A 27,936-nucleotide genomic window follows, 5' to 3' on the forward strand; every position below is an offset into this window, starting at 1 on the left:
CGGGAAAATGGTTCAGTGAAAACATGAGTTTTTATTGATAACAATCAAAGAAAACAAGTTGACACTATTTTTCTTCCTTCTGATCCAGTTTGTATACAGCAAGAGGCATCACCTGTGTTTTATACTGAGAGTGGGAGTCGATTTACGTTTACATTCGTGCAATACCTCTTATCCGCCAGCAGGGGGAGACTTGCACCAGCTGGAAGCTGCTGCACCCAGCAGAAGTGTTTGTGTCATTCATTTAGTTCAACTTTAGCTCAGTTTACGTCTGTGTTCAAATCGGCTCCGTTTGGGTTTTACTGACCATTAGCACAGTTTGAAGTCAAATAATTTAGAGCTTTATTGCTTTCAGCATATAATCGATATGAAGCAGCATTAGGCTGTAAAGCAAACTCAAACTAACGGCGTAGAGAGTCGTGTGATGTGATGAATGCATAAGAAGCCTTTTCTACAAATACTCTATGAGACCCTGCAGTTTACGTGCGATCAATCAATAAAGATTGTTTTTTTCCCCCCACTATAAAAAAAAAACAAAACAAAAAAACATGAGGGAATCACTACAGGCAGTGCTGTATACTACACAGCGTGGGTAGGTTGGGTGTTGCCGCTCCTGCAGAAACAATGCACTAGTGTTTAAATATTGACTCTGGCTGGCTGTGGAGGCTACATTTATTTCTCTGTCACCTCAGGTCAAGGCTGGACCTTGACGGCGTGTTTGCTCGGAGCTGCTCTGCTGATGTTGGCCGTTTTCCTGCAGCTTTCCGAGCATGGAGGGGGGGGGGGGGGGGGGGGGGGGGGTTCTGACAGGTTCTCTACAATAAAAGGGGGAAGGTCTGAATCTGGAATGGGCAGTCAGAAGTCATATTTATGACACAGTGTAACAAACCTGGAAAGCTGAGCCACCCGAGCGCTACTTAAGACACAAAAATATTAATATTCATCGCTCGAGCATCAGGTTACATTTATCTGGCAAAAACAAACAAAAAGCACCCAGATTTAATAACAATAACTCCGACATTTAATACAACTCTGTAATCAACTTCTTTAGTACACTACAATTGATCTCACTGAGCAGATTTCTACACTCGAGTGTGAACTCTATAAAGAAACTAAGATACACTGGAGCATGTTTGGCATTCAAGCTTTTCTGGTTAGAAAAAAAAAGGCAAAGAAAAAAAAGGAGTGCAACATGAAAAGAAAAGGAGGATTTCTCTCACGGTGAGCCTGAACCAACTAAATACACCAAAAGACATGAGAACCTGAACCCATCTAATGGCTTTAGTTTCCAAACAACTCAGCGACTGAGCGCACGTGTCGGGAGAGGACAGCAAGAGAGTCGATGGGGGGGTTGTTTCCAATAAAGAGAGACTGGCAGGGTTAAACTGGACAGAAGTGAGGGCTAAGAGGTTAGGGGGTGAAAACGAGGAAGAAAGGCTGAGGCTAGTCTCATTGCATGGGGGCGTCCTGGGTGGGAGGGTCCTCCTCGCTGATCAAAGACTCGGTGGTTTCAGGGATGCTGCCATCCTGGTTAGTGGGAGCACCGGTGGGTCCTGTGGGGGTGATCTTGGTCTGAACAAGGAGGGAGAACATCTCCGTTAATGACTTCCAATAATGTTAATGTGCTTTAAGCGCTAACAAGCTTCTGCAGAATAAAGAAATTCCCTCAAAGTGGGGTTTGCTGAAATGGTAAACATGAGGTGCAGAAAGCAGTTTAAAACTAAAACTAAATGCATCAAAACAACAAATAGATCAGTGGTTGCCAAACTTTTCTTGGTGGGGCCCCCTTTGATTAAAAAAAACGTTTTATGCACCCGCCCTTCCAACCAATCTTTCACAGTTGAACAAAGAAAAAAGCCAACTGCAGTTAAACACATAATAAAATAAACTGAAATCTTCTTTAAACCACAAAAAAATCCACTTTTAAGATGTAACTGTCTATTTTACTGTGCAATTGAATTCAACATTGCCATCAATATATATTTTGAAATATATATTTTTCCAGTCAGTTACTACCATGCCCCCCCCCAACACTTTGGCAACCACTGAAATAGATCTTCTAGAAAACATTAGCATAACAGTAAGATTCCACATTTATATCATTTTAGTATCGGCAAGGAATAACTGTTGCTTTTTGTTTTAAACGGAAGCAATTAGAGCACAATAAATATTTGTTTTAAATGCGTGTGAAAATAATGTAACGCTGTGGTGTTTTTAATCAACTTTATCATACGGTGAGAACCTGTTACTAGGCATGTGCAGGTTGTGGTATGACAACCTAGAGTAAAAACACCACCGTGTTAAAAACTAAAATGTAATACAAACAGCAACAATTACTACCCTGCTGCTGCTAAAATAACACTGATTATTGCAGCTAAACTAACGATGATTATGACATGTATATATTTTTGTTATAACCCAGCTGAGAGCAACTCTGTTAGTTTTTTTCCCCCCACCAATTTAAAAAAAAATGATGAACTTCTGTTTATCTGTTCTGCTTCTGTTCACATCCAGATGCGGTTATTAATCCGTTACCTTCAGAGTCTCTACTTTCTCCTCGAATGACTTGAAAGTTGGTGCGTTCCTGTCAAGCAGAAGAGATAACGGTAAGTTGACAGAGACAGAGCTGAGCTGACTGACATTTAAATCGGACCGCCCCCTGCAGGTCTGAAAGACAAGAGGTGCAGCGATCTGATACCGAATATTCCCCAAGCAGCTTTTTCCTGAGGTGACCCCATTCTACACAGATCTGTTCCTGCTGGAAAGGAGCTGGGAGGTGTTGCCTTCCAAGAAAAACAAACAAACCAAGAGAGAGCAGAATGAAAAAAGGACGAGGAGGAAACAAAAAAAAAAAAAAGCAGCAGACATAAACTTTGGGAGCCTGAAGCTGCGTAAAGTTTGAAGTTCAGGGCAGGGGTTCTGTCTGCATGCAGCTGTGTTTGTGAAGGCGGGTGTTTCCTCGCACGCCGTCTTCAGATGGTGCCTCGCGTTTTATCTCCATGTTTTTTTGGACAGACTTTCTGTTGGACCTCCGTTAACCTGCAGAAACAGCCGCCTGGCTGAGGGAGATTACAGCCGCTGCAGTGTTGCTGCGTGCTGATAGCGGCTGATACTGACTGCATCCTTGCAGCCAACACCAGACCTCTGTGATCTCTAACCAGAACAGAAGATGCTTCTCCCTCTGCGTCCGCTACATTTATTGAAACTGCTGGTAATTACGTGTAAAAAAAAAAAAAAAAAAAAAGCTTTTTTTTATTTTTTTTTATTGCAGTAGCAAAATCTCTCTCTGAAGATCTAACATTTGATTCCAGTATTTACTCAGCGGTGGGGAAAGAAATCTCATGTTAAGATTTATTCATGCTTAGGGGTGGTGAGCACGATCCATGCATGGAGGCCTTAGACCTCAATGCGGCTGACCCAGGTTTGATTCTGGCCTGAGGTCCTCTACTGCACGTCACCCCCCCTTTCCTGCCAGCCTACTTTGGAAAAAACACGAGAAGCACGCAGAGAAACCTTTAAACGATCGTGCTACAGTGCTGGATCCCCTCCCTTTTTGTTCCGGTCTTCTTTAGGGTTTAGGTCCAGGTTAGAGAGGGAGGGTGAAGGTGGAGTTTCTGTCTGGTGAATCAGAGCCAGTCCCATTTACAGCTGGTTTTTAAAGAGTTCATGTCATGCACTCCATTAAGCTTCTCAGGACTTTGAAAGAGAAAAAAGGCCCAGAGCATCACAGATCCTCCCCCATACTTGGGAGTATGGGGAACTCTGCATGTTCTGAAGCTGGAGGGTTTGCTGCTAAAGAGCTTGAGCGTCGCCTCGTCAAACAAAAGCACAGTTCCAGTTAAAGTCCTGGTACAGTTCAGCCAACTAATGGTTGTTATAACGCCTCGCTGACGCCTAGATGCCACTCTTGGCTGCATTTCTACAACAGTGAATTTCGGAGATTCGCCTTCTTTTCCCGACAGTGCTGCTGTAGGGTTGACTGGGTCAGGAACGTCTGGTGACATAGTGGCATCTCTTTGCAGCTAAACCTTTCGAGTGAGCTGGATTTTTGTTCGTAATTAACAAAATGTCCACTTTTTTTGTTTGTTTGTTTGGATAAATCCCATCCCTCCTAGGAGCGTGTTCGGACTCCACTGCTCCATCTTTAATCCGCTGACACTTAACGCTCGGCTTCAGTAGACGTGTAAAACATACTTAACCAAACAGTGGCACCACGATCAGTAGATCAAGTTACCAACAGACGAGGCGTCTAAGAGAAATGTGCCGTCAACTTTTGAACCCCACAGAGGTAAAACTTCATCACATATTGTTCTTGGGCTGCAACAGACCACCAAAGAAGAAATCGCTGATTTCTGGAAAGGAGCAACAGGGCTGCTAAGAGCAGATTAGGTAGGGTCTCAGGTTCCAGAATTAACAAGTAACACATAGGCCCTCTCCACCAACGCAGCTCGGAGCCCGTTCCGGTTCCTGTCCGTGTTTTTGAACAGCAGTGGATGTTGTTTACTGAAAAAAAATTAATAAATGAGCTGGCACGGGAAAAAGCAGTTCTGAGTTGGGCACGGCAAAATACATGGTGTCAACAGAGGACTGCAACAGCTGAAGAAACTGAAAAAAAAGGAAATGGAGACGTAGAAACATTGATCCAATTGTGGAGCTAAAAGAGGAAATTTACCGCGCCAACCCAGTTATTTCACAGTAAGTTTACACGATGCAATGTCGTATTTATTAGTGTTGTCGTTTTTCTATCAGCGATGTGTTCACTGACAGTCCTAACGGAGTGATTTTGTGATTGTGATGTTGTAATATGGCATTTTCGTATAGCTAATAATAGGTAATAATCCATTGGTGCCTAAAGGAGAAAATTGCTGGTGTAAAAAGGTCCAATACACAATTAATTTATTCTCGAAACTTTAAATGCATATAAATACACCAGAATAACTTTGAACTGCGTTTTATTTGTACTTTTGTTGTTCTTTAGTAACAGTGGAGTTGACAAAGCAGTTAAATATGCTAGCAGACACAATCAGACGCCATTTCTTAAGGCTATCCTCCCGATCTTTGAAACTAATCAGTGCATAGATGATTATATTAACCTATTTAAACCTTTGAAAATGCATATTCCTCCCATGTTTTTAATGTTTTAAATAAAAGAACACCAGGCTGGGTTGCAAGCACATTTCACACAAAGCATTGTAGGTTATGGCAATTTTCTTATAGCCTGAATTTATAAAAGATTGATACACATCTGTGTGTTCTTTTTTATTTTACCATTTAAAAATAGGGCTTCAGATGCAGGAAAGAGGAACTCTTCTATAAAACAAAATGTTAAACATTCTTCACTTACGTTTATTTACTTAATCAAACGGCTAAAAAAGAAGTGTTTGATTATTGTACTGCAATTAAAAAAAAAAGGTAAAAAACTTTTTTCCACTCAATAAGTGTGGAAATTCCTGTATAATGTCACGCTCGTGTTTCATTCATTTTCTTGTGCCTCCAACATCAACATGAACTAGTTAGGCTGTCCTTACCTTATTGCTGGCATGCTAGCTGAATGTTGTATTGACTGTAAGCTATCCGACAGCATTAGGGAGAAGAAAGCTGGCGTTAGTCGTGTGGTATAAAAACATGGCGTGCACAGAAAGAACAGCAGAACAACAAAGGTAAGACAGGCTCCACATCCACAACCAAGTGCGTAAAGCCCATAAACCCTGCTTCATCCCATTAAGATCGATTGTGTACTATCACAGAGGGTGTGTGTTAATCCCCTGCATTAGGGGGAATATCTGCTCATCAAACAGACACATAAGAGCCACAACGCACGTACACAGATAAGACCACACAGACACACAAAACCCCTCTGACCGCTGTGGGGTCTCCGTTCTTTACCCCCACTAATAAAGACATGAAGCTGCATTTCTCAGCACATTGCAGCTTGGACAGAGGCTAATAATCTTGTTTGCAGCTCAATAATCCCAAGAGAAGAAGGAAGAAGACGGCTTAGGTCCTGGGGAAGATCACAGAGAGGTGGATCTCACTCAGGACAAGCTGTTGTTGGGTGGTTGTAAACCGTGTTTAATTCTGCTTAATCATGAATTGACGGACGGAGCGACGGAGGCCAAAGTCCTAATCAGGTCAGACCTTAAAGACAACTGGAAATTGGTACAGGCCACTAAAAGTCTGACTGACGGATCTCTACCTTTAGTTAGCCATGCACCAGTTAGCTAGTCAGAGATCTTAATTTTCCTCTAAGCACCTCTGATCCGTAATCAGGAGGTCAAATTAAAAAAATGTGTTTCGCTCTCACTTCATAAAATTCTCTAAAACAAAATTCCCTAATTATTTTCTGTCTTTAAATGCTTCCACCAACATACCTCTAGCCAATTCAGGTTTAAAGCAACATGTTTCCTCTGACTGGGAGTAATATTAAAGTTTTGGAGTGACCCAGTTTAATCTGTGATAGAGACTATGGCGAAGCTAAATATTAGGATTACAGCAAGAAAGCCTTCCTGCCTACAAGACTCGCCGTTCATCATCAAAGATAAATCATCTCAACATCAGTGTAAATACTCAAAAAGGCAGTCAGTAATTACAACAATAATGTAATCAAACCAGTCAATATCTTTTCATTGATTATTCAAAAACGGCTACAAACAATTCGACTTACCATTTTTAATGAAATGTTAAAAAATATATATATATTTTATTATCTTTCTTGGCATACGTCTCATTTCCTACTAGATTTCTACAGCTAGGGGCATTAATAACTTTGGGCTTAACTGTGCTTAGAATTTTTTTTCAGTTAAAAAAAAAAAGCAAAAATATATTAATGAATAACAAAGTTTGTAAACATGATATATAAATGGTAGCCTGCAATTCCTTAATTTCTTATTGTAATTAAAAACTACTAGTGCACCATAGCAATTTGAAGCTAATTCTTTACACGTTTAATGTTATAGTCCAAAAACATTTTTATTTATTTTTTTCAAACTGAACCAGCAAATTAGACTACATAGAGTCAGATATCGGTACTGTGCAGGAAAAGCCTAATCGATTAATCTCCAATGAAAACATACAGGGGAAAAAACAAGCAAATCAGGGCAGTTGTCCACTTTACATCAACATTTAACTTCCAGTTACACATGAAAAAAAGGTGTTTGTTGGGTTAAAAAAAAGCGTCTTTCTCTAGTAAACATTACATAACTGTGCTTTTCTTTAACCTTTCTATGTGATAACTGGAAATAAAAGGCTAATGTAAAGCGGACAACTGCCCCGGTTCGATACCTTTGAGAGTACATGTGGAAAAACAACAAAAGCTGTCAGATCTGTTCCATGTAAATATAATAATGTTGCAGTAAGGAGTAAAGATGAAGGCTTTCGAAGTTTTCTACATATTTATATGAGGTGCTTTTACGATTAGTATTAAGTAGCTGCAAACTGAAGGTTTTTCAGACGATAAGTTTGCTTTGGTCATAGTGTTGCACCGATACCGATACCAGTATGGGACGGGGCCCCGATCCAGCACTAAAATGGTGGTATCGGTATCGGTGAGTACCAACAAATAGGCACCGATACCATTTTGATGTTTGTATGTCACTTGAACACATCCTTCTCTCTCCCGACTAGTATTATACATGTTATATAAGTTCATGAAAGCTGCACTATTTTGGCATTTGAGAGCCAAAACTCAGGGTTTAAAAGACATTATTCAATTATTGATGTAATTTTACTGTCTTACTGTTGCACTACTATTAAACATGTTATAATTTCACGAATGTTGCACTATTTTGGCCTTTGAGAGCCAAAAGTTTATTCAACTATTGTCACCCATTCCAGGTAGGCAATAAAAAGTTATACTACCCTAAATACAATACAGTTCTTCATATACACACACACACACACCAATTTCAAACAGATGGTATCGGCCAATACTGCACAGCCAGGTATCGGGGCCAAAAAATAGCATTGGCGCAACACTAATTGTTCATGGTTTGTTTAACATCGGACGCCTGGAGATCTCACCAGGAGACCTTTCACCCAGCCTTGCGTTAAACATACCTGACATCCTCAAGCTTCTTGCTAATGGCGGAGCCCATGTTGGAGAAGGCTGCTGTGGCTTTCAGACTGGCCTGAGACAGAGTTTCAGATGTCCTCCGATAGCTGAAACACAGCAGGGGGAGACGAGGAGAGGATATGAATGTAATAAAGAAAGACTGAGGGATCAAAGGCTGTAAAGAAACGTCAAGGTCAGATTTAAACTTCAGTGTCTTTTTCATTTCAAAAAAGCCTGGGAGAATCAGAATGCCACTCATTTCCTGTAGTATAAACCCCATCAAACAGCTTCACACAAGCCACAGGGAACCTGTCAACAGCACTGACATTTTTTTTCTCTCCGCAGACAACAGGGAAGGAGTTGTCTCAGTAGTGCTGACAGCCAGCCGTGTTCAGAAATACAGAACCATAAACAAGAGCTTGAACTTAAATTAAGTATATTAAAGCTGTGGCTTGTGAGGTTTTCATCCCTTCAACAGAAAACACACTTCAAAAGGCATCTTGGAACATGCTCAGAGTCATATTATTATCATTTTATAAAGCATCAAAGCAAAACGCTTGACCAGAGCGGAAGAGAAAAATAAAAAACAAAACTTTGAATGGCTGGTAGTCATAACAAAAGTGCAAAAAAAGACTTAACCTAACAAATCGGGAGGTAAAAAAAAAAAAAAGACTCACGCTGTGGAAGTAGTGACTTCCTGCCAGGTTTTGGTGATGTTCTGTTTCAGCTCATTTAAAGGTGTGATGCCCAGTTTCCTCTTAATGTCCGCAAGCTGCCTCTCTTTGGCTGCTAACACCTGGGACAGCGTCTGGATCTCGTCTTCAACCTGAAACACACACAAACACCAAGATGAATTATGTGAGACAAAGTCTAAAGTTGGTCCGTCTTATAGGTGGGTTTTTGGACTAAACTTTAAATCTATGAGCCAGGCCTTTTCTGTAAATAATAATGAGACGTTAATCCTCAGAAACAAGCATGGTGCCCTCTACAGACTTGCCCTCACAGAAGTAGATCAGACTTCTTCTAGATAGATTTGGACATTTTCATTGGGAGTTACATTTCAGTAGTGTTGACTTTTAAATCAGTACATCTGCAGCAAAACGTCTGAGCTGTATGCGAAAACAATCCAAGGATTTCAGGATGATTTTTCAACTCTAAAACGTATGGAGGCCATTTGTGAAGAAGACCAAAACGGACTGAAACGGCTTGATTTCCTCATCGAGCATCTGCGGAGATCAGAGGTTATGAGGTAAGCTTCAGTATTACAAATCTAAAATGACCCAGAGCCTTGATTTGTTCCAATTTATGGTCTGTCGGCAATCAGTCACTGACATCCTTCAGGGTCCGGGAATTGTTGAATAAGTGAGGTTAATCCACTAACAACACAAACCTCTGGTTCATCTGACCTTCATCGTGGCTCCTCTTCATCTGACTAAGCCACTAGAGTTTGCTGGTCGGCCATAATTGTAACTAGTGCCAGGAGATCGTCTGGTAAATTGGCCGTCTTCTGTCAGCCTTCACAGTCTAGTGTTAGCTACTGATAACTTGTGTGATGTCATCATTATACACACAGTACATGATTTGCCAATTTTTTGCATGCCTTCCAAAAACAAACAAAACAAAAAAAAAAAATGGTATTTGTCAGAATTTTAGATAATTGTGACAAAAAACAAACACCAAGTTTTATTGAGCAGCTGTGTTTCAATTGGCATTGCAAAGTTGCTCTTAAAAATATATCATACACTATTGTCTAATATTATACCAGGCAGAGCAGAAACATGTAGATCTTGTTCCTCAATAGCTCTTCAGCAATGTTTCATAACAACCTGATCCGGGTCACATGACCAATGTTCAAACAAGACACCAAATCCTGCATGCAAGAGAATTTAAATAATGGCCACTGATGAGAAACGGAGTACAGAGAAGGCAATTTAGGGGTTTTAGAGGGAAAACTGATTTGTTTGAATTTACTATTAAATGAGCTACAGGGCAGAATAACGGCCAAAGTAAAGGAAAGAACTGCTATGTGAAAGTAAAAAGGCATATATTGTAACCCTTTGCTGAGAACAGCAGTCTGTAGTCTACGCAGACATCGCTTATTTAATCCCCATTCCCTCCTGACCTTAGCCAACTCCTCCTGCAGCTCCTGACGCTCTTCCTCCGTCATGACGGGGGGAAGAGGAGATGGACCGACAGATGTCACTGCATCCTCTCCCATCTCTGCTACAGAGTCTGGTTGCTCCTGGAAACCTGGCAAGTACAAAAATACAAAGAAATACAGATTAATCCTCCTAAATTGACATGTCATGAGTCTCCTCCGCTGAGGGTGGGGCAAATAAATCACAAGAATGGCTGAAAGTTGTGGGAGTCAGAAAGGAAAAATCCTTTTGTTTTGTTTTTATTCTTGACGAATGGATGCAGTCATATTTTTCCCTATTCACTCTAATAACACAAAGTGTTTCTATGAAAACATATTTGTTGCCAAGGGGGAGAACTAGAGCATTGAATATTAAATTTAAATAAAAAGCAGAGGCATCCTTTCGACAGTGATAGACCGCACAGTAGAAGAAGTTGGAGTAGCCAGTAACAAACATGCCCAGGATTTTTTGAAAAATGATGTAGTTTTCTAATTAAAGGAAGTGAAATACAAGAGCGTGAAAAAGCAGAAACAAAATGACCAAAAAAAAAAAAACTGGGTTAAGGAGAAGCAGTCAAAACAGGAAGTGGATGATGGAAGTCTTTTACTTCAGTGGGAAATGAGGCACACCGACCTAAAAACGGAGGTCAAATCGCTCCTTCTTCAGGCTGTTTTCAGTGACAGATAATATTTACACCTTTATATGAGATCATTTCTCTGTCATTACGGAGGTGAGGAGGACACGTTGATAATAATAAAAAAAAAGATTTTAACCGCAGTGAAATAATTTTACCGGCTTGATTAGGGGCGGATTTCCTTGCTGTGGTCAGTGGTGAGCCTGCGATCATTGACCGAGATCCCTTTCTTGAAGCGGCCAGAGCTGCCAAAGGAAGCCACTGCCTTGCCCGATGGATAAAAGACAGATAATATTTAAAGCTTTATACAAGATCTTTTGCCTCAGCCGTGACAGGAGGGAGGAGAACACCTTAATAGTTTCAAAGATTTTTAACCCCAGCGATGTTATTTTTATAGCTTTAATTGCGTGCGTTCTTCCAGGCAGCGGCAGCTCTACCAGCGGAGGCAGGGTGAGGCTTGACCGTGTCTGAGGTCCTTTCAGCGGCCACCTCCGTGAAAGCACCTCGCTGCTGCCCCCTCCCCCCCGGGTGCTTTGTACAGAAAGACGAACCGGCAGGAGGGACGGGCAGGCAGCCGCTGCCTTGTACCGCATGAGGTGGATGTATGGACACTTAAGAGACAGAGGTTAACAGCTTTCGGTGTGAAATGAGAGAAGGCCTCGATAAATCCACGGATCTGATACAGCGCGTCTGGGAATAGAAAGCTGAACTGTTGTTTTTTTTTTTTTTTAAGCCCTTCAGGTGTGGTTCATGGTTTGAAAATAATAAAATTGTATTTCAGTTTTGCCCACTCTGTTCATAGCTGTCCTTGAGACTAATGTAGTTGCTTTTCACTTTTGCTGGACTCCTGCGGAGGAAACCTTCTCATTTATTCTCGCCCTGCTGCCAATCACTGCAAAGAAGTGCGTTCACTCAAAACTCCTCTCGAGTCAGCGCGGTTTGGCCCGACTCCTCAGCAGAGCCGGAAGAACCCGGGCTGACCCAGAAAAAAAAAAAAAGCTCTTGAAAGACTCAAAAGTGAGCGGAACCGTGCGGTGAGCGGCCATTAAGAGCCAGTGGAACTGGGCCTAGTGTGTCAATTATGACCAGCTCACTAAAGCGGTCACAAACCCTTCCAACAACAACCTTGAGACAAAAGATCTTATGCTGCTATTATAAAAAAAAAAAAAGAAAAAAAATAGTGCCATGTTTGGTAAAATGTGGAATCAGAGGGGGGAAAAAAAAAAAAAAAAAAAAAAAAGCTAGGGAGTCTTTGAAACCGAGTCATTTCTCAGCTGAACGTTGATACTGATGCAGTCGTTTTTAGCAACTGCATCTAATGTGAAAAACATGCACCAAGCAGACGTGAGGACATGCAGCCCTCTGAATGAGTCTCTTCAAAAGGCGATCTAGCCTGATCTTAGTGAACAGAAACTGGGCTGCTTACTGACTGTCACAAACGATGAGCTTCAACATATTTTGGAGGGAAATCTGTAATTCTCTGAACATGTCTGAGGCCGTCTGGGCAACAAGGACAACTTGCACCGTTCCTTATTGCACCAGACGTGAAGAAGTGCATGAAGTACGGAGGCCAGATAGAGGGAGTGAAGACAGATTATATCTGTCCAATACGTTACTTCAGGGGAAACTACTGCCAGCTGAGCGTGCGTTGCATGGTGCATAAACAAGTGTGGCAAATAACGGTATGAACGTTGCATTCATCCCATTAACATTAGCTACAGTTATGGGGGATGCGGGCTAGCATAGCCTCCAGTGTTATTGTTTGTTTAGGTTTTTATAAATAAACTAAACAGTTGCTAATACTTCTGCAAAGACAGGTCTGAAGGTCAGGATCCTGTCGCTTTAAATGCCGTATATATTCAGATGCACGAGGTAGCTCTGCAGAAAACACTGATCAGGGCTGTGACATATCAGGAAACCATGTCATGGAGATATAATTGTTGAATATTGCAATGACAACATCAGAATATCCTCAATAATATCTTTCTTAACCTACATCACGATGCTCCTATCACCTCTGCCTGAGCTTTAGCATCTCTGGCACCAACGTCTAGATTTAAAGAGCAGTGGATGATGTTCAGCCGGCCGATTATATTAATGGCAGCCAGATTATCCCTGCATTCATGCATCCAATTAGTCCTTTGCTACTGTAAAGGACATTATGAATGTGGATGAATGTATTTTCACGTTACTAATTTAGACTTTTGTGTGTGTTATTTTACTTTAGAGCCAGCAAATATATTTAGTGTCAGCAAATATATTTTCTTAGAAGACTCAGGTTGGTGTGGGGAGAGAAGAAGTCATGATGGCACACCCCTGTTGTGTGAGTTATGTCGTTCAGATCTTAGAGGATCATGAGTCCTGAAACCATGGCCCCGTTCCTCTGAGGCGCCACACTTTCTCTGCCCTTAGGGATCTTTTCCTCCTCATATCGCTTCATCACGTCCTCAATTTGCCCCTTCTTTCTAAAGTCTGGTGATGCTACCTTACGTCACACTAGCGCCATGCACAATATAGATACTAACCTGGTTATGAAGAAATGATTAGCTGAGCAGACCATTGTTTACCAAAGGAAACGTTTGTCTTCATACCAACTAAACAACAACTTTAGACATGGATTTTCTTTGAAAACACACACACACACACACACACACACACACACACACACACACACACAGGAAAGAGCTAATGATATGGGTTGTGGGGGTGGGGAAGAAAAGTTTGTGTGTAGAAGTTTAGCTTGTTACCCTAAACTGCCCATCACTCCCCAGCCCCTTGAGCCACATCATTTCCTCCTCACTAGTTCGCCCCGATGGCCACTCAATGTTGAGCAAATGTCAAAGCAGCGTAAACAATTAGCAGCCGGAAGCACAGCAGGAATGTTATCAGATCTGTGAAAAAGACCAAAAATAAAACGTATTTCTGGAAAACGGAACGTCCAGAACAAAATGGGTCAACTTAATTTATAAAGGGGAGACGTCATGGTTCTTCCTTTTCACACTGAAATCATTCGGTTGTGGTCTATATAAAGTGGAACCGCAATACTTTGGTCTGAATTCCTCGCCAATTTACTCCAAATTTCCCCATTTTTAAATTACCCCAATTAAACCCCCACTCGGTCGCAGAGCGTTCCATTACACCTAATTCGGCCATTTTTGTAGTATCATGGGGACGGCTTGATGAACAACCGTGCAGTTTGCAGATTTCTTTGAGAATTTACTGTTAACACAATGAATTCCTAACAATTTTGTTTTGCCCTGATTTCTGATACAACACACAGTCACCTTACTTCAATGGCATGTTCTCTTGTCTTTCTTATTTTGAGGAATGACTAAAACAAATGCCTGGGTGTATTTATCCCCCAAGGAAACAGGAAATCAAAGATCACCTAAGATTAATCCATAAAGTCACCAGTGTAAATTACAAAAACTGTTGGAAGTCATTTATTTATTTATTGAGAACTACCAAATGAGTGTTTAAAACAACCATTTCTTGATTTGGAATTTATTGCTCACTCGATTGTCCTCAACTAAATTACAGCAAAAGATCATCTCATTTTAAAAGCTTTTTACACATCTTAACAAGGTCTGGTTATAACTGTAATTGGTTTTAATCCGCTGTAAACAGCTCAAATCATGAGACTTTAATATACAGTTCCTTACCATCTAGGAACTTAAGATTTATTCTAACAGAGGGTATTTACCACAGACAGCTGAAACAGAAATCTAATTTAAATTCAGCATTTTAACAACAGTGACTCTAAAATGAACCCTAAAACATATATTTAAAAAAAGTTGGCACAGGGTGACATGAAATAAACCCAGAAACCAAAACATTTGAGAATACTGTTTGGTTTTGGAATTATAAACGGTAACAAAGCGACAATTTTACACAGCAAAGGAAAAAAACTTAACAGTAAATGCAACAAACACAGCAAACGTACAACATTAACACTTTTCCTCAAATTCTTCCTGCTCAGTGACCCAAACCATGTTTTTATTTTTTTTTATTTGTCCAGTGCACACGCACACACCCTCCACTCAGCCTCTCCCTTTCCTCCTGGTGATTACCTCTGGATCTGACAGCTGGCGAACTGGGCGGCGTGTCGCTGTAAGCTGGGGAGAGGTAGAGGTAACTGGAATTGACTCCCTGTTCAAAGTCAAACGGAGAGTGGTATTCCTCCAGAGGCTCCATGTTTACAGATCGCTGTATGCCGCGGCAAGAGAGAGATGGAAAAAAAATAAAAAAAAACACCTCCTCGCCGCGATCTCTACCTAAGCAGAGCCGGCCGAGTCCTGATTGTCTGCATGTGATCCAGCCGCGTGCTGGCTGTCACTGTCTCTCCTTGCTTACGACACTCTGGACTCTTCTCTTTGTGATGGACGCTAAAGCTGATTTTAGATTGGTTTAGGAGCAGTCAGAAGGTCAAAATGAAACAAAGCAACACCACGTTTTCACTACTCATTGGTGCAGCAGGCCGAAAGGATTGTAAACCCTCTGCTCCTTGCAGGCTGTTAATAAGTTACCTGTCCCCTCAAACAGCTGCTTCATCACACTCGCACACATACACACACCCTCCTCTTCACTATAATCCCAAAGGTCAGTTCTCAATCCATCATTCCAACATCCGTTTGTGCAACCAGTCCCACCCGTTTTTAGATGCTCGCTTGCTGAGGCAAAACTCTCAAGTCTCTCTGCCATTTCCAATTCTCGCTCACTTGCTTTCATCCAGCTTATCAAGTGAAAAGAAAGTAAAAGGTACATTTGTGTGAGAGGGTCGTTTGTGTGTTTGTGTGTGTGTGTGTATATATATATATATATATATATATATATATATATATATATATATATATATATATATATATATATATGTGTGTGTGTGTGTAGGGGAGCATTAGATGAAAAGCATAATCTGCAGTGTCCCAGATTACAGCAAAGCGCTAATCCGGGGAGGCCAGTCCAACTCGGAGCAGCAGCAGTAATGCTAGTCAGCCAGAATGAGAGGGGAGGATGCCCCAGGCTATACTGGCTGAGGTGGAAGTAATGTGGAGAAAGTGCTTTGTAAGCTTTGAAAAAAGAAGAAAAAAAAAAGTGCATGTTCGGTAGGCGAATTTATTCATTCCTTCTGAGCAACAAGGTTTATTGATTTAACCGCAGGTTTCTGTTATAAAACCATCACATAAGAACTCAAACACCTTCAAATGTGTCAGAATAACATGCAAGCTGTGCAAAGATTAAGGGGGGGGAAAGAATTAAGGACCCCCCACCCACACAAATCTCACTCTATATCATACACAAATCAGGCATAACATTATGATAAGTGTCTTGCAGAAAACATAGCCATGTTTACTGTCAACACCCCTGCAGGTATACTGAACAAAATACAGAAGAATGTTGTGTCGAATGCTCACTTGTGCAAAATAAACACATACTTTGATAAACTGTTCATGCATTTTTTATTCAGGCTCACTGTAAAAAGGTAGAAAGAGTGGGAGCAGTTTGCGTCGTTCTGAGAGAAAAATCAAATACAGCTGCTGTTTCATTAATGTTTGCATTTATCAATCCATTTCCATTTTGGCTTCAAATAATCAAAAAAAAATATATATATGTAAATGTCAAGAACTACTCATTTAACTTGATCGTTTAGCATGTTCTGCTTACAGCTGCACGGTATTTGCTAAATACTGCAGTAATGACAATGATTGTCACTTTTTCTTCTGCCACCCCCCCACCCTCACAATATCCCCACTGTTTAATGGGGTTTAGCATCACAGCCATAACAACTAAACACAAAGTGTGGATACTGGGGGCAATGAAAGCAAATTCAGCAGGCCAGATGCATCACTGGCATGCAGGATTTTAATGCATAACACTTAAAAATGATTTAATTCCTAATGTTACACTGAAGCAGATCTTTGTGATATTGATACTGCACAGTGCCTTGCATAAGTATTCAACCCCCTCTTCGCTTTTTACTCATTTGTTGCGTTTCAAGCTGTAGTTTCAGTGTTTCAATGTTAGCAGTCTAAGTTGGCGAAGTGGTGCAAGAAAAATGTATATTATTAAAAGATTAAAACTGAAAATTGGTATGTGAAAATGTATCCAACCCTTTTGCTATGAAGTCCCTAAAACATTCGGGTGCAACAAATCCTCTCCAAAAGTCACAGTTAATTAAATGAAGTCCACCTGTGTAAAATGAAAGTTTCACATGATCTGTCAGTATAAACACGTTCCCTGAGGCTCCAGAGGCCGCAGCACCACTAAGCAGGAGGCGTCACACCATGAAGACCAAGGAGCTCTCCAAACAAGCCAGGTTTGGGGTTCTAAAAATATCCCCCAATCTTTGATGTTCCCCCACAGCACCATCAAATCCGTCATCTTCTAATGGAAAGCACATGGTACATCAAACCTGCCAGTGCCAGGAGAGGCCTGACACTAGAACTCCCAGACCGGGCCAGGAGGGCATTAATCAGAGAGGAAGCACAGAGACCAAAGGTAACTTTGAAAGAGCTGCAGAGCTCCACAGCAGAGACTGGAGGATCTGTTCTTTATGAAACTGTGAATCATGCTGTGGGGATGCTTTTCAGCGGGGACTGGGAAACTGGTCTGAGTTGAGGGAATAATCAATGGTAATAAATCAGAGATATTCTGCAGAGGAACCCGTCGATCTGGGTGTGGGTGTCATCCTCCACTGGGATGGAGGTTCACTTTCCAGCAGAACAATGCCCCAAAGCATACTGCTAAAGCAACACTTGATTCAGCTTCAAAGGGAAACATTTCAATCGCTATGTTTACATGGACAATAGTAATCAATAAACGGCCGATCGGAATAAAAACGCATCATGTAAACAAACCAGTCAGAATATTTTGATCAGATTAAGCTCAATCGGAATGAAACTGTAATCCAAATGAGAGGGGTGGTTTATGCTGGTTGAAAATCTGATCAGCATGTATTTATAAACGCTTGTCAGAATCAAGTTATTCCGAATGTGGCAAACTGACCCGAGTGTGCATGTGCGCTCGACGTAAACGTGACGCATTTCAGCGTTGGTGAGTGGCGGAAATATGTCGGGAAGCAAAACTGTCAGTGCTCTATTGGAAACATTAAAAGAGCTCAAAGTTATTATGTATTCAGTAACGACTCAACCATAATTAGAAGCTCGTACAAGTCAAGCCAGAGCGCTCAGAAGACAAAAACTCCTATAATACATGACATACAATTTATTTTAATTTTTTTAATGTATATGTGATTGCTGTGCATGTCAGAGTTGTTCTATTCTGAGTGGTTCTATTCTGAATAAAGCCAGGTGCATATACACGCACCATAAGCACCAAAGAGGCATCTTTTTGTTTTGTTTTTAAACAGTAAAAAGGCACAAAAAAAAAAGAAAAAAAGAAATGTGCCTCTTGCTGGGAATAAATATGTAAATATCCATTTGGCACAACCAACAACAAAATAACATCCCGAAAAGATAAATGTAAATGCTGGTCTGAATCACAGAGCTTTGCAAAAGAACCCCTTGAAACTTTTTCACACATTGCCACATAAAAAGAAAAGAAAAAAAACACCTAATGGGATTGTATGTGATAGACCAACATATAACAGAGAAATGTGAAATGAAGGGAAATTCTGCACATGTTTCCAGATATTTCACGAATAAAAAAAAACTTGGAAATGTGGCGTTAAATACAGCCCACCTGAGTCAGGATTTTGTAGAATAACAGCTGCCAGTCTTTTGGCTCGGTCTCTACCGGCTTTAGGCATGTAGCAACAAATCTTTTCTCATTCTTTGCAAAATAGCCCAACCACAGAAGATCCAACCCAGGGTGTGGGTTTACAGGTCAACTGTCATCTTTTATCAACACTGAGGCAGAACTGTGTTTCACACAGACTGTCTCTACATCAAAGATAGTTCAAGCTAAATCAGATTGGCAGACACAGGAAATCTCTCACCACAGATTCTCGACTGGATTCAGGTCAGGACTTTGACTAGGCCATTCTAACGCATGCATACACTTTGATGTAAACTGTTCCACTGTAGCTCTGGGGAACATCCTTGCAAGCCTCCAACAGTTTCTCTTCTTCACGATTTCCCTGCATTTAGCTCCATCCATCCTCCCATCAACTGACCAGCTTCCCTTTTCCTGCTAAAAGAAAAAGCATGAAGCTGTCACCACCATGGCTCCTTTTAGGGATGGAGTGCTTAGGGTCATGAGCAGTGTTAAGGTCCATTTATACCCTACGTGTGGCCTACACGTCCGTATTTATGTCCGTACGTTCTATCCGTTGACTCCTTCATACCTCCGTCCGTCTTTTATGTTGAGGTGCGCAATAACCAATATTTCCTCTAGGTGCAGTGCTGGGCGCCAATAATTTGTCATTGATCAAACATGGCGACGGTCCAAGACGTGATTTTGTTGTATTTGCTCCGTAAGCAAAAGTAAAAAAAATAAAAAATAATAAAGATTGATGGAACGTGAGGCCATTAAACGCCAGACGCCCTTTTGATGGGGAATTTTGCAGTTTGGTGTTGCCAATGCGGGAGATGGACGACACCATTGTTTAAAGCCCAGAATTATAACCTCCTTCGTGATTTTGTTGACATTTTGTACTACAAACTCAATAGCACCCCCACCTTTTCCGGTAGTATTGCTCCGTATTGATCTGTTTCGTCCGTAATCGTAAGCTCCCAATTTTCGTGTCAAAATACGGACGAAATCGATGGTTAGAATGTATGAATTCCTCAAAATTGATCTCTCCCACTACAGGATCTTCCTCCACATGTATTCTGTATCTCCTAAATGTAAAATCTTTTTACATAAGGAAACAAATTTGTGGAGCGCAAGACTAATCGTCAACAGATTCTCCTACCTGAGCTGTGGGTTTCTGCAGCTCCTCCACTTACCACGGTCCTCTTGGCCATTTGTCTGATTAAGGCCCTCCTTGTCCAGCCTTTTAGTTTGGTGGACAGACATGTTTTGGTAGCTTGTAGGCTACTGTAGGCAGTGAGATAGATGGATCAACGGTCTGTGGCTGAATATTACTGAAACTGCTGGTCACAATCAGACTCTGATGAACTGCTTTTTCCAGTCAGCAAGGCCAGCTCAGAAAGGGAGTTATTGCTCAGCCATGACAAGCTATCGCAAATCGCACAGATGGGCACTTTAACCTTGGGGACTAAGGACAGAGCAACATGCCGACATGTTCAAACATCCAAAACCTTTAAATCAAATGATTCTTTTCATCTTAAACGGCAAACAAATGATACGTTTTTTTTTTTTTTTCATTTTCATAGAGATGATGTCTAAACTCAAAAGTAGCTCTAATCTGCAGCTATCTTAAAAAGTAGTAAAATAATACAACTGATTAAATCTTTAAAATAATTACATCCAGTTCATAAATGATTCAATATCGTGGATGGATATTGGTGTGCTCATGACCAGGAATCGAACAGATAAGAGTACAGAAACTCAGCCATCCATGTGGACCGTAACAGGGAACAAACAGCCATTTTAAAGTGGTTAATGGAGCGCAGCATGGGATCAATTACCCCACCAGTCAAGGCAGAGCCGGTCCCATGATTGGCATGAAACAGGAATCATGAGACATAAATGACTGCGTGAACTGGGCCCACAGAGTTCCCATGAGATGGGCCATCATGGGAACACAATCAGGAAAGCTGCACATGGAGCACGGATACTGTAGGTTTCAAACCCAGGGTTCGACAGACTAATGGCTCACAAAATACACTCTTAAACTGGAGGAAACTGTAATTCTAATCTATTCTGAGATGAAGAGTCCAACTACCTCCATTTCTAGCTAATAAGCCACGTCAGCTAATGTAAAACGAAAAGTTCCTAATATGTTGTGTGACCAAGTCTTACTGTGGGTTGATGTTTTCTGTGTTATCCCTGTGATTCACTGACTACACATCACCCTGAACACACCGTCCCTGAGGGAGAAACACGGTAGGGCAGCGTCGTGCTTTGGTGATGCTTTCGTCATATATGGACATGGAAGCTGGTCAGAGGTTTGGGGTAAAAAAATAATGCAGCTAAATGCAGGGGAAATTGTTAGAAACTTCAAAGGACTGAAGACTGGGGTGGAAAGTTCACCTTCTAGCAGGACAGCAACACCAACCCTGCAGCCAGAGCAAAAACTGAACGATAGGGATTAAAACACACTAATGCGTTAGAATAGCCTAGTGAATGTCCAGAAGTCAACTCAGATCCAGAATTGTTGGCCAGACCTAAAAAGTGCTGTTCATAAGATGTTCTCCATCCAGTCTGACTAAGCTTGAGGTATTTTTCAAAGAGCAATGAGCAAACTTGTCCGTTTCTAGATAGTTGACAAGCCTGAAAACATTTGCAGATGTAAATGCACCAAAAGGTTGTTCTACAAAAGAATCGACCCGATTTGGCCAAACAAAAACGCAGGATATATTTTCCAGATTTTATTGAAAAAAATAAAAGAAATTGGAAAACCATCATTGTTCTTCTAAACAACTATGTACTGCTCTGTGTTGCACTGTTACATAATATCCCAACAAAATACATTGAAAGTGATGATTGCAACATGACAAAATGTGAAACCGTACAAAGGATATGAATTGCAGTTTTCTATGAGAATGTTACTTTTAAATTAGTAAGCACACCAACACAGAGCGCTGAGATCAGACAACCATTAGATGTGAAAACTACCAAAACCAGAATTTCTTAGTTTAGAGATTTATGATGGTGAATTCTTGTGTATTTAAATGCTTTGCAAGCTGATCACATACAGTTTTTGTTTGTTTAGTTTTTTGCCTTTTTTTTTTATATATTTTTTTATGCGTGGTTGTGAAACTCAGCAAGGACAGCAAACAACACATTTCACTTGAATAACTTACTGGTAAATATCAAGTATTCAGAGACAACTGAATTTATAAGCAGAGTTAAAAACTTCAGCCATAAATGAAAGAATAAACTTCCAATTAATCTGAATATTAATATGAACACAGACAAAAAGCCAGTAATGCTACTTCAAAAACGTTTCCTCCAGTAGAGCCTTTGTATAAAATACAATTTAAGCATGCAAGCAATCAAATGCATACTACCTCTTAATGAAATATAGCTAACGAAAGCACATTAGTATTCCCCATAGTGTGTTAATTGTAGGACTCCTCAATAACAGTCATGTTTTAGCCTCTCTGGCACGTTAAAATAAAAAAGGCAGAATTAAAAATGAATCCCAGTTTCATCTTTACTTTGGAGTCTATAGCCATAAAACCTCAGCAACTAAGCTGAAATAGCAAGCACCCAACGGGCCGGGAAGTCCAGGAAAATTGTCTTCAGTCATGCAAGATAATGACAGAGAGGTGTTGAGGAAAGAAATGGGGCCAGATATTGCTGTCTCTCCGTTATAAAGGGTTAGCCCTAAACACAGGGTTTGTCAGCCTCAGTCATCTCGGTCAGAAATGTCTGCAAAACAGAACTTTTTTTTACCCCCAGTGGGACCAAATTACACAATTAGATCTCCAGTTATTTAGGAATTACAATTTATAGGCTGCACACTGTGCTCCATTTGACTCGTAGACTTAGGGATTCTCTCCTCAGCGTCATGTTGGAAGCCTGTGTGATTTAGGAGCTCTCGTACTGCTGAGAGCGCTGCCGGGCCAAATCTCACACCTTAATGGAAACTTCTGCAGGAAGGTCTACAAGCAAACAGCAAATGAATGAAAATGGCCCCTGAATGTTCAAATCTACCTATATAATAAAAGGAATTTTCTACGTGAACGTTGGGGTGTTGCGATACAGACTCACACAAAACAGAGGCGTCTGTGACTCCTCTCCTTAAGCTGCGTATTCATCATCTTCATGGCGTATAACGATCAGTTTAAAAAGCAATTTTCTCAACCAGAAGGAAAATCTCAGAGAAGAAAAGGGCAAATCTGCAAAGAGCTGTGCTTGAAGCTGCACTTTTAAAATGCAGCTAATGTTTAGCGTCTCCTCTAAAAACGTCTTTAGACTGCAGTTGCTATGGACCGACGTGTTTTGGTGGTATAAACTTAGGCCTTTAAGAGCCTAATATATCCCATTTTTTTAATTCACTTCAACATATTATCACACATTAGTAAATACTAAAGAATGGCAATTACTGTGATCTCCTAAAGTGCACAAAAGCAAATTAGGGCTCCGCAATAATCAGACATTTCATTTCTGCTGAAGATTCACCATCACTAAATGTTCTCACCAATTTTGCGCACGCCAACAACAGACTGAGTAATTCAGTATATTGTTGTTTTTTTTTGCAATTTCTGCACATTTACAGTTATTTTGGAAAACTACAAAAACATCTAATTTAAACAGTTGTGCACAACAAAAAGAAAAATAATCTGTAATCATGAAGTTCACTGTGCTTTTTAAGTCATAAATAATATTGCTCTGATTTACAATAATTTAATAAACACCTCTCCCATTTTTTTAAGCCACATTCACATTCATGAGGTGTTTTGCATTGACCATTTATGGTTGAATCTGGGCGTGTAGAGGCCTGAACATGAGGGGAACCAGGTACGCAAACGGTCAGGTGATCTATCGCACGTTGGTGTGCGGGTTTTATAAATCTGATTTTTTTTGCCGTACGCCATTTTCTTTTTCTTGGCATATGTACACTTTTTGTATGGATTGCACGCAAAGTTTTATAAATGAGACCCCTGGACACTACCGGGATTCGAATCAGAGTCCTCTGAACTAAAATCAATTGTAGGGTTCAGTCCTTGGGCCAATTCTCTTTACTATATCTATGCTCCCGATAGGTAAAATTATCAGACAGCATGGGACTCATTTCCACTGTTACGCTGATGATACTGAGCTATGTTTATCCATAAATCCTGACAAATCTAATCAATTACTTCGACTGCAGGCATGTATTTGATGACATTAAAACCTGGAGGAGTTTAAATTCTCTGCTTTCAAATTCTGACAAGACAGAAGTTGTCATCTTTGGACCAGAGTCCTTAAAAAATAAACTTCTTAATCCTTCACTTAATCTGGATAGCAATAAATTAAACTCTGGTAATAAAGCAAAAAACCTTGGTGTTCTTTTTGACCAAGACATGTCTTCTGGTACGATAAGAAAAAAGAACAAAATAGAAAACAATGAGTTTAGGTGGACCCCTTTTAATCAGTTTTTCAAACATTGTAACGAACATTTTTTATGCAAGTTGATGATTGTTGAGAAATTAGTAAACTGTCATTTGTCGTTTCCCCGATGCATTTAAGGACAAAAAAGGTGGATTTTGCATGATATGTCCCCTTCAAAAAGGTAAGGGATGCAGCTTTTTAAGGAAATTAATGGTTAAGGATTTCTCAAGAGCAATGGGAGAGGTTGGCAAAGGTACCGTGAAATGCACCGTTATAAGATGAAAAGCTGGAGTCTTATCAGTAGTGGATACAGTAAACTGAATACTTGGTAGTTAACGAGGTTAATAACCATACTAATAGTAATATTATTTATTACAATTAAGCAATCGAGGGGGGGGGGTGGTCACATTATTAGAGGGTAGTGCATTATTTTTTCCAAGATGAAATGCAAATATTTCTTCCCTGCATTTTTATTTCTATATTGTCAGTCATGAAACCTTTGTGACCTTTGTGAAACATAAAAACATCAGAATATATAGTCTATGGTTTGGTTCTGCTAAACTGATTACTTTTTAAAAACAAACCAGCCTTCGGGAAGTTGACTGCGACAGACTTTCTCTGACAAATGAAAGCAGTCGGTTGTGCTTCATAGAAATCTAATAAAGCAAAATTGTTGGCCTGTGCTCATGATCAACTCTATTAGACGAGCCGGCCGAAAAACAACATTGGCCAGAAACCCGACAGTCTTGTTTTTTTTATCTTGAAATGTAAAGGTTAAAAAAATAAATAAAAATGCAGAAATAGGAAACAATCACACACCAGCAGGAGATAGGAGGCACAGTTTAACATAACTGTATAAAAAGCACTTTCATAGACAGCTTGGAGCAGCACTTAAAGAGGGAGCTCCTGATTAGAGCCTTCCTCATCTTCCCATTGTGTACGAATCACACGACCAAAGTACATGCGATACCTCCTATTCAAGACACTGAACATAAAGAGACGGGGCAACAAAAAAACAACTAATCACTCTTGTTATCATTTAGGTCATCTCCCTTGCACATACAAAAAGGGGAAAGAGAGTCCCGCTCAGTGTGCACTGACCTTATGCCTGCTACACACTGCTAACCTGTCTTCAGCTCCTCTGCATAACCACAAGGCTTCATCGGGAAAACTGAGAAACAGTTCAAAAGGAAGACTAAATAATAAGTGAAAGAAAATGACTTTATAGGGAGAGAAAGAGAGGTTTGCAGGATTGATAAGCTTGAATAGGATTGGGCCACTTGTACTAAAACGCTAAGTTTAATTGTATTTAAACAGAAATGTATTGGATTAAATAGATTTCATTTAAACTAAAATTAAATAAAACATGTAGTGCTAGTGCTGCAAACAGAAAAGTAGGTAGGGTTTGTAAGCGAGGGGAAAAGTGCAACTGCCTTCTTCCAGGAAGCTGACCAGCAGCGTGCGTGAAGATGTGGGGGACAGGTTTTTCTATAGCTGAGAAATCCCTGGTTTCCTCCAACACTTTGTGTGGCTCCTGATTAGAAATACTTTATACAATAGAAACTGTTATTAAAATATTATCGGTTGTAAAACTGTAAGTGTTTAAAACATTCCTGTCGGAGTAAGTGGACCGTGCCTTCCCCTAAATGTTCATTTGAGCCCAGAAAAGAAAAAAAAAAAGAAAAAGAAAGAAACACACAAGGGTACTAAAACGGTACCACTATACCGGTTGGTGCAGATCGTACCAGAGAGCATCAAACCACCATAAATATCTGGATGTGTGACAGTCAATATATAAACAATCAAACTTGATGTTTGTTGCAGTGACGGTGCACATTTAGAGAAAAGGGAACACAAAAGTGACCACATTTAAAGTCTTATGCCAGCAGAGAGGAAGAATGATCAGTTACTTTTGTTAGCTGTTGAGAGAGAGAGAAAAAAATAAAGCTCAATTCTGAAAGTACTGGATTTAGATACAGCAATAATTTTAAAATCAGAGTTTCACTTGTAAATATTGTGATTCTTACAAGTAGCAGCACAAGAAGGTGCGTTAGTGTGGTGCAGCGTGTCACCCTTTAAATTAATAAGGCTTCTAATTTTCCCTTTGCTTTAACTTACTATAACGCCCAAGAACTTGGGTCACAAAACTGAAAAATCTCTATACATTTCAAGATGGATCCAGTTGGTCAAATATTTTATTCAGTCTGCCAAAGCATGACACTTGCAACAAAACAGTCAACCAAAAAGTACATCCAGGCTATATTTTGACTGCGAAACAGCACACACTTCAGTTGTAAGGAGAAATGTGATTCCTTTAGTACCAATCAATCAGCAAGGTTTCCCTTGATTGTCTTTGATTTTTTTTCTCCTTCCTGCATCAAGACTAAAAAGACTAACCATGCAGTCTATAAATGCATCAACCAAGACGATATACTTCGATGCTCTGTTTTGAGTCGAACAATAATCCAGTAAAGGTTAAGGACATGTGCTTCGATGCATGAATGGGGAAAACCTTATAATTCCTTTATTTTGCTGCTGGATTATAAACTACTGCCTCTTATTAAAGAACTTGGGAGTGTATTTTTTTCTACTTTAATGCGTTAGTCCTTAAAACATACAAATAAAATTAATCTGAATCAGCAGGTCAGGCCTTATATAGGGACTTTAAGGATTTGTTAAACCTTTAGCAAACACATTTAAGATTGATCAAGTACTAAGTTAGATATACAATTCCTGAACTGCTGATGCCTTTGCAGCAACAAATGTAGAAATACATTTGAATTTGAGAACAAAGAGCCATCGCATAACCATAGCAGGAACACAAGAAACCTCACCCAAAAGCCTGCCATTAAAGGGATTTCTCCTTCAACTCTTAGCTCATCTAACCGCACAAAAGCAAGATGCAAATTATATAAAATCTGCAACAGGCTACATCTGTTGGTTCAGCAACAATATACCATACATATTTTTGCAGGTTTTGGTGCTTTAATGGAAAATACCAGCAAGCAGAGATCAGGAAATTCCACAAAGAAAACCTGGAGGGGTTGGGGGTGGGGGCTGGGGTCCACTAAGGTAAAACCCAGCATCTATAGGAGGATGGTAAACAAACCTCTGTCCCCTGCTTCTATGTAATCAGCAGAACTGTAACAAACAGGCCCTTTTTCACAACGTTGTTTTCCACAGGTACTTTTTTGGTATCAAACACTGCAAATGCCAACTGTCTGGCACTGATATGTTTAAATGTACAGTACATGGATACCAATATTTCCCAGAAATATGCAGCAGGCAGGCATAGGAGACGACTTCTGGCAAGAAACGCGTATGGTGGCTCACCTCATCTTGCTTAAGCCGAAAACACGCCGATTTTGAGCAGAACTGCGCACTCGTGACATTTACAGAAAGTAGCTGCCAAACAGGTGTGACGACTTCCTGCGTAACTTAAAACATTTCATTCATTCAAATTGTTATTTTCGATCCACTTTTCAGCGGCTGTCAGACTCGTGTCCCCCTTTTTTTAACCTTTAAATATACCTTCCCCGTTTATGTTGTCACTAAAAGTATCTGGCAGTTCCATGCGGGCATATGGCGTGTTACAGCAGACTTCCGTATAATTTTTTTGTGCTATGTTGACACGCTGCTTTGAAAATACAGTCGTAAAATAAAAGTCCGCACGATGTTAATTTAATCTAACTCAAATTGCATGACTTTTTTTGAAAACGATACATCAGCATATGTTCTTATACGGCAACACGCCGCATTACAAACTTTTTTTTAGCTAGTTTGCGAAATTTTGAGAGAGAAAATGCAGAATAAAAACGTCAATAACAACACTGACAGAGCAAATAAAGTGTTTACCTTTCTCGTCGCCCTCCATTGTGCCGCTGAGAGACGTTTCTGGTCGTTTTTAAGTCCAGGGTGTGCAGGTTGTCAACTTGACGGCCGAAGGTCTTCCTGTTCTCTCCCTCATGTTGCTACGCAGCGCGCCGCAGAGG

At 40.3% G+C, this 27,936-nt stretch overlaps 1 protein-coding gene across 3 annotated transcripts; it reads right to left on the reverse strand.

Annotated features, from left to right (window-relative positions):
* Nucleotides 1-11: 11 nt before the first annotated feature.
* On the reverse strand, nucleotides 12-27,936 carry tpd52 (tumor protein D52). Of its 3 annotated transcripts, none has more exons than XM_036145223.1 (7): nucleotides 27,800-27,936; nucleotides 10,170-10,297; nucleotides 8,725-8,873; nucleotides 8,053-8,154; nucleotides 5,526-5,567; nucleotides 2,533-2,581; nucleotides 12-1,569 (listed from the first exon to the last, which is right to left on the reverse strand). In XM_036145223.1, the coding sequence occupies exons 1-7, from the start codon at nucleotides 27,816-27,818 to the stop codon at nucleotides 1,447-1,449; spliced, it is 612 nt and encodes a 203-aa protein (XP_036001116.1). In that variant the 5' UTR covers nucleotides 27,819-27,936; the 3' UTR covers nucleotides 12-1,446. The 3 variants fall into 3 exon arrangements, with proteins under 3 accessions (XP_036001116.1, XP_036001114.1, XP_036001115.1); XM_036145221.1 differs by lacking the exon at nucleotides 27,800-27,936 and adding an exon at nucleotides 14,890-15,013; XM_036145222.1 differs by lacking the exons at nucleotides 5,526-5,567; nucleotides 27,800-27,936 and adding an exon at nucleotides 14,890-15,270.

This window comes from Fundulus heteroclitus, chromosome 13, assembly GCF_011125445.2.
Source record: "Fundulus heteroclitus isolate FHET01 chromosome 13, MU-UCD_Fhet_4.1, whole genome shotgun sequence".
NCBI lineage: Eukaryota > Metazoa > Chordata > Actinopteri > Cyprinodontiformes > Fundulidae > Fundulus > Fundulus heteroclitus.

Bases quoted from the DNA above. Each gene is read 5' to 3' on its own strand.
- tpd52 (XM_036145221.1), bottom strand. From the start codon at position 15,013: ATGGAGCCTCTGGAGGAATACCACTCTCCGTTTGACTTTGAACAGGGA. The intron at 8,155-8,724 runs GTGAGTCTTTTT...GCTGTGTTTCAG, and splicing joins GAAGTCACTACTTCCACAGC to CTATCGGAGGACATCTGAAA. The intron at 5,568-8,052 runs GTATGTTTAACG...GCTGTCGGATAG, and splicing joins AAGAAGCTTGAGGATGTCAG to CTTACAGTCAATACAACATT.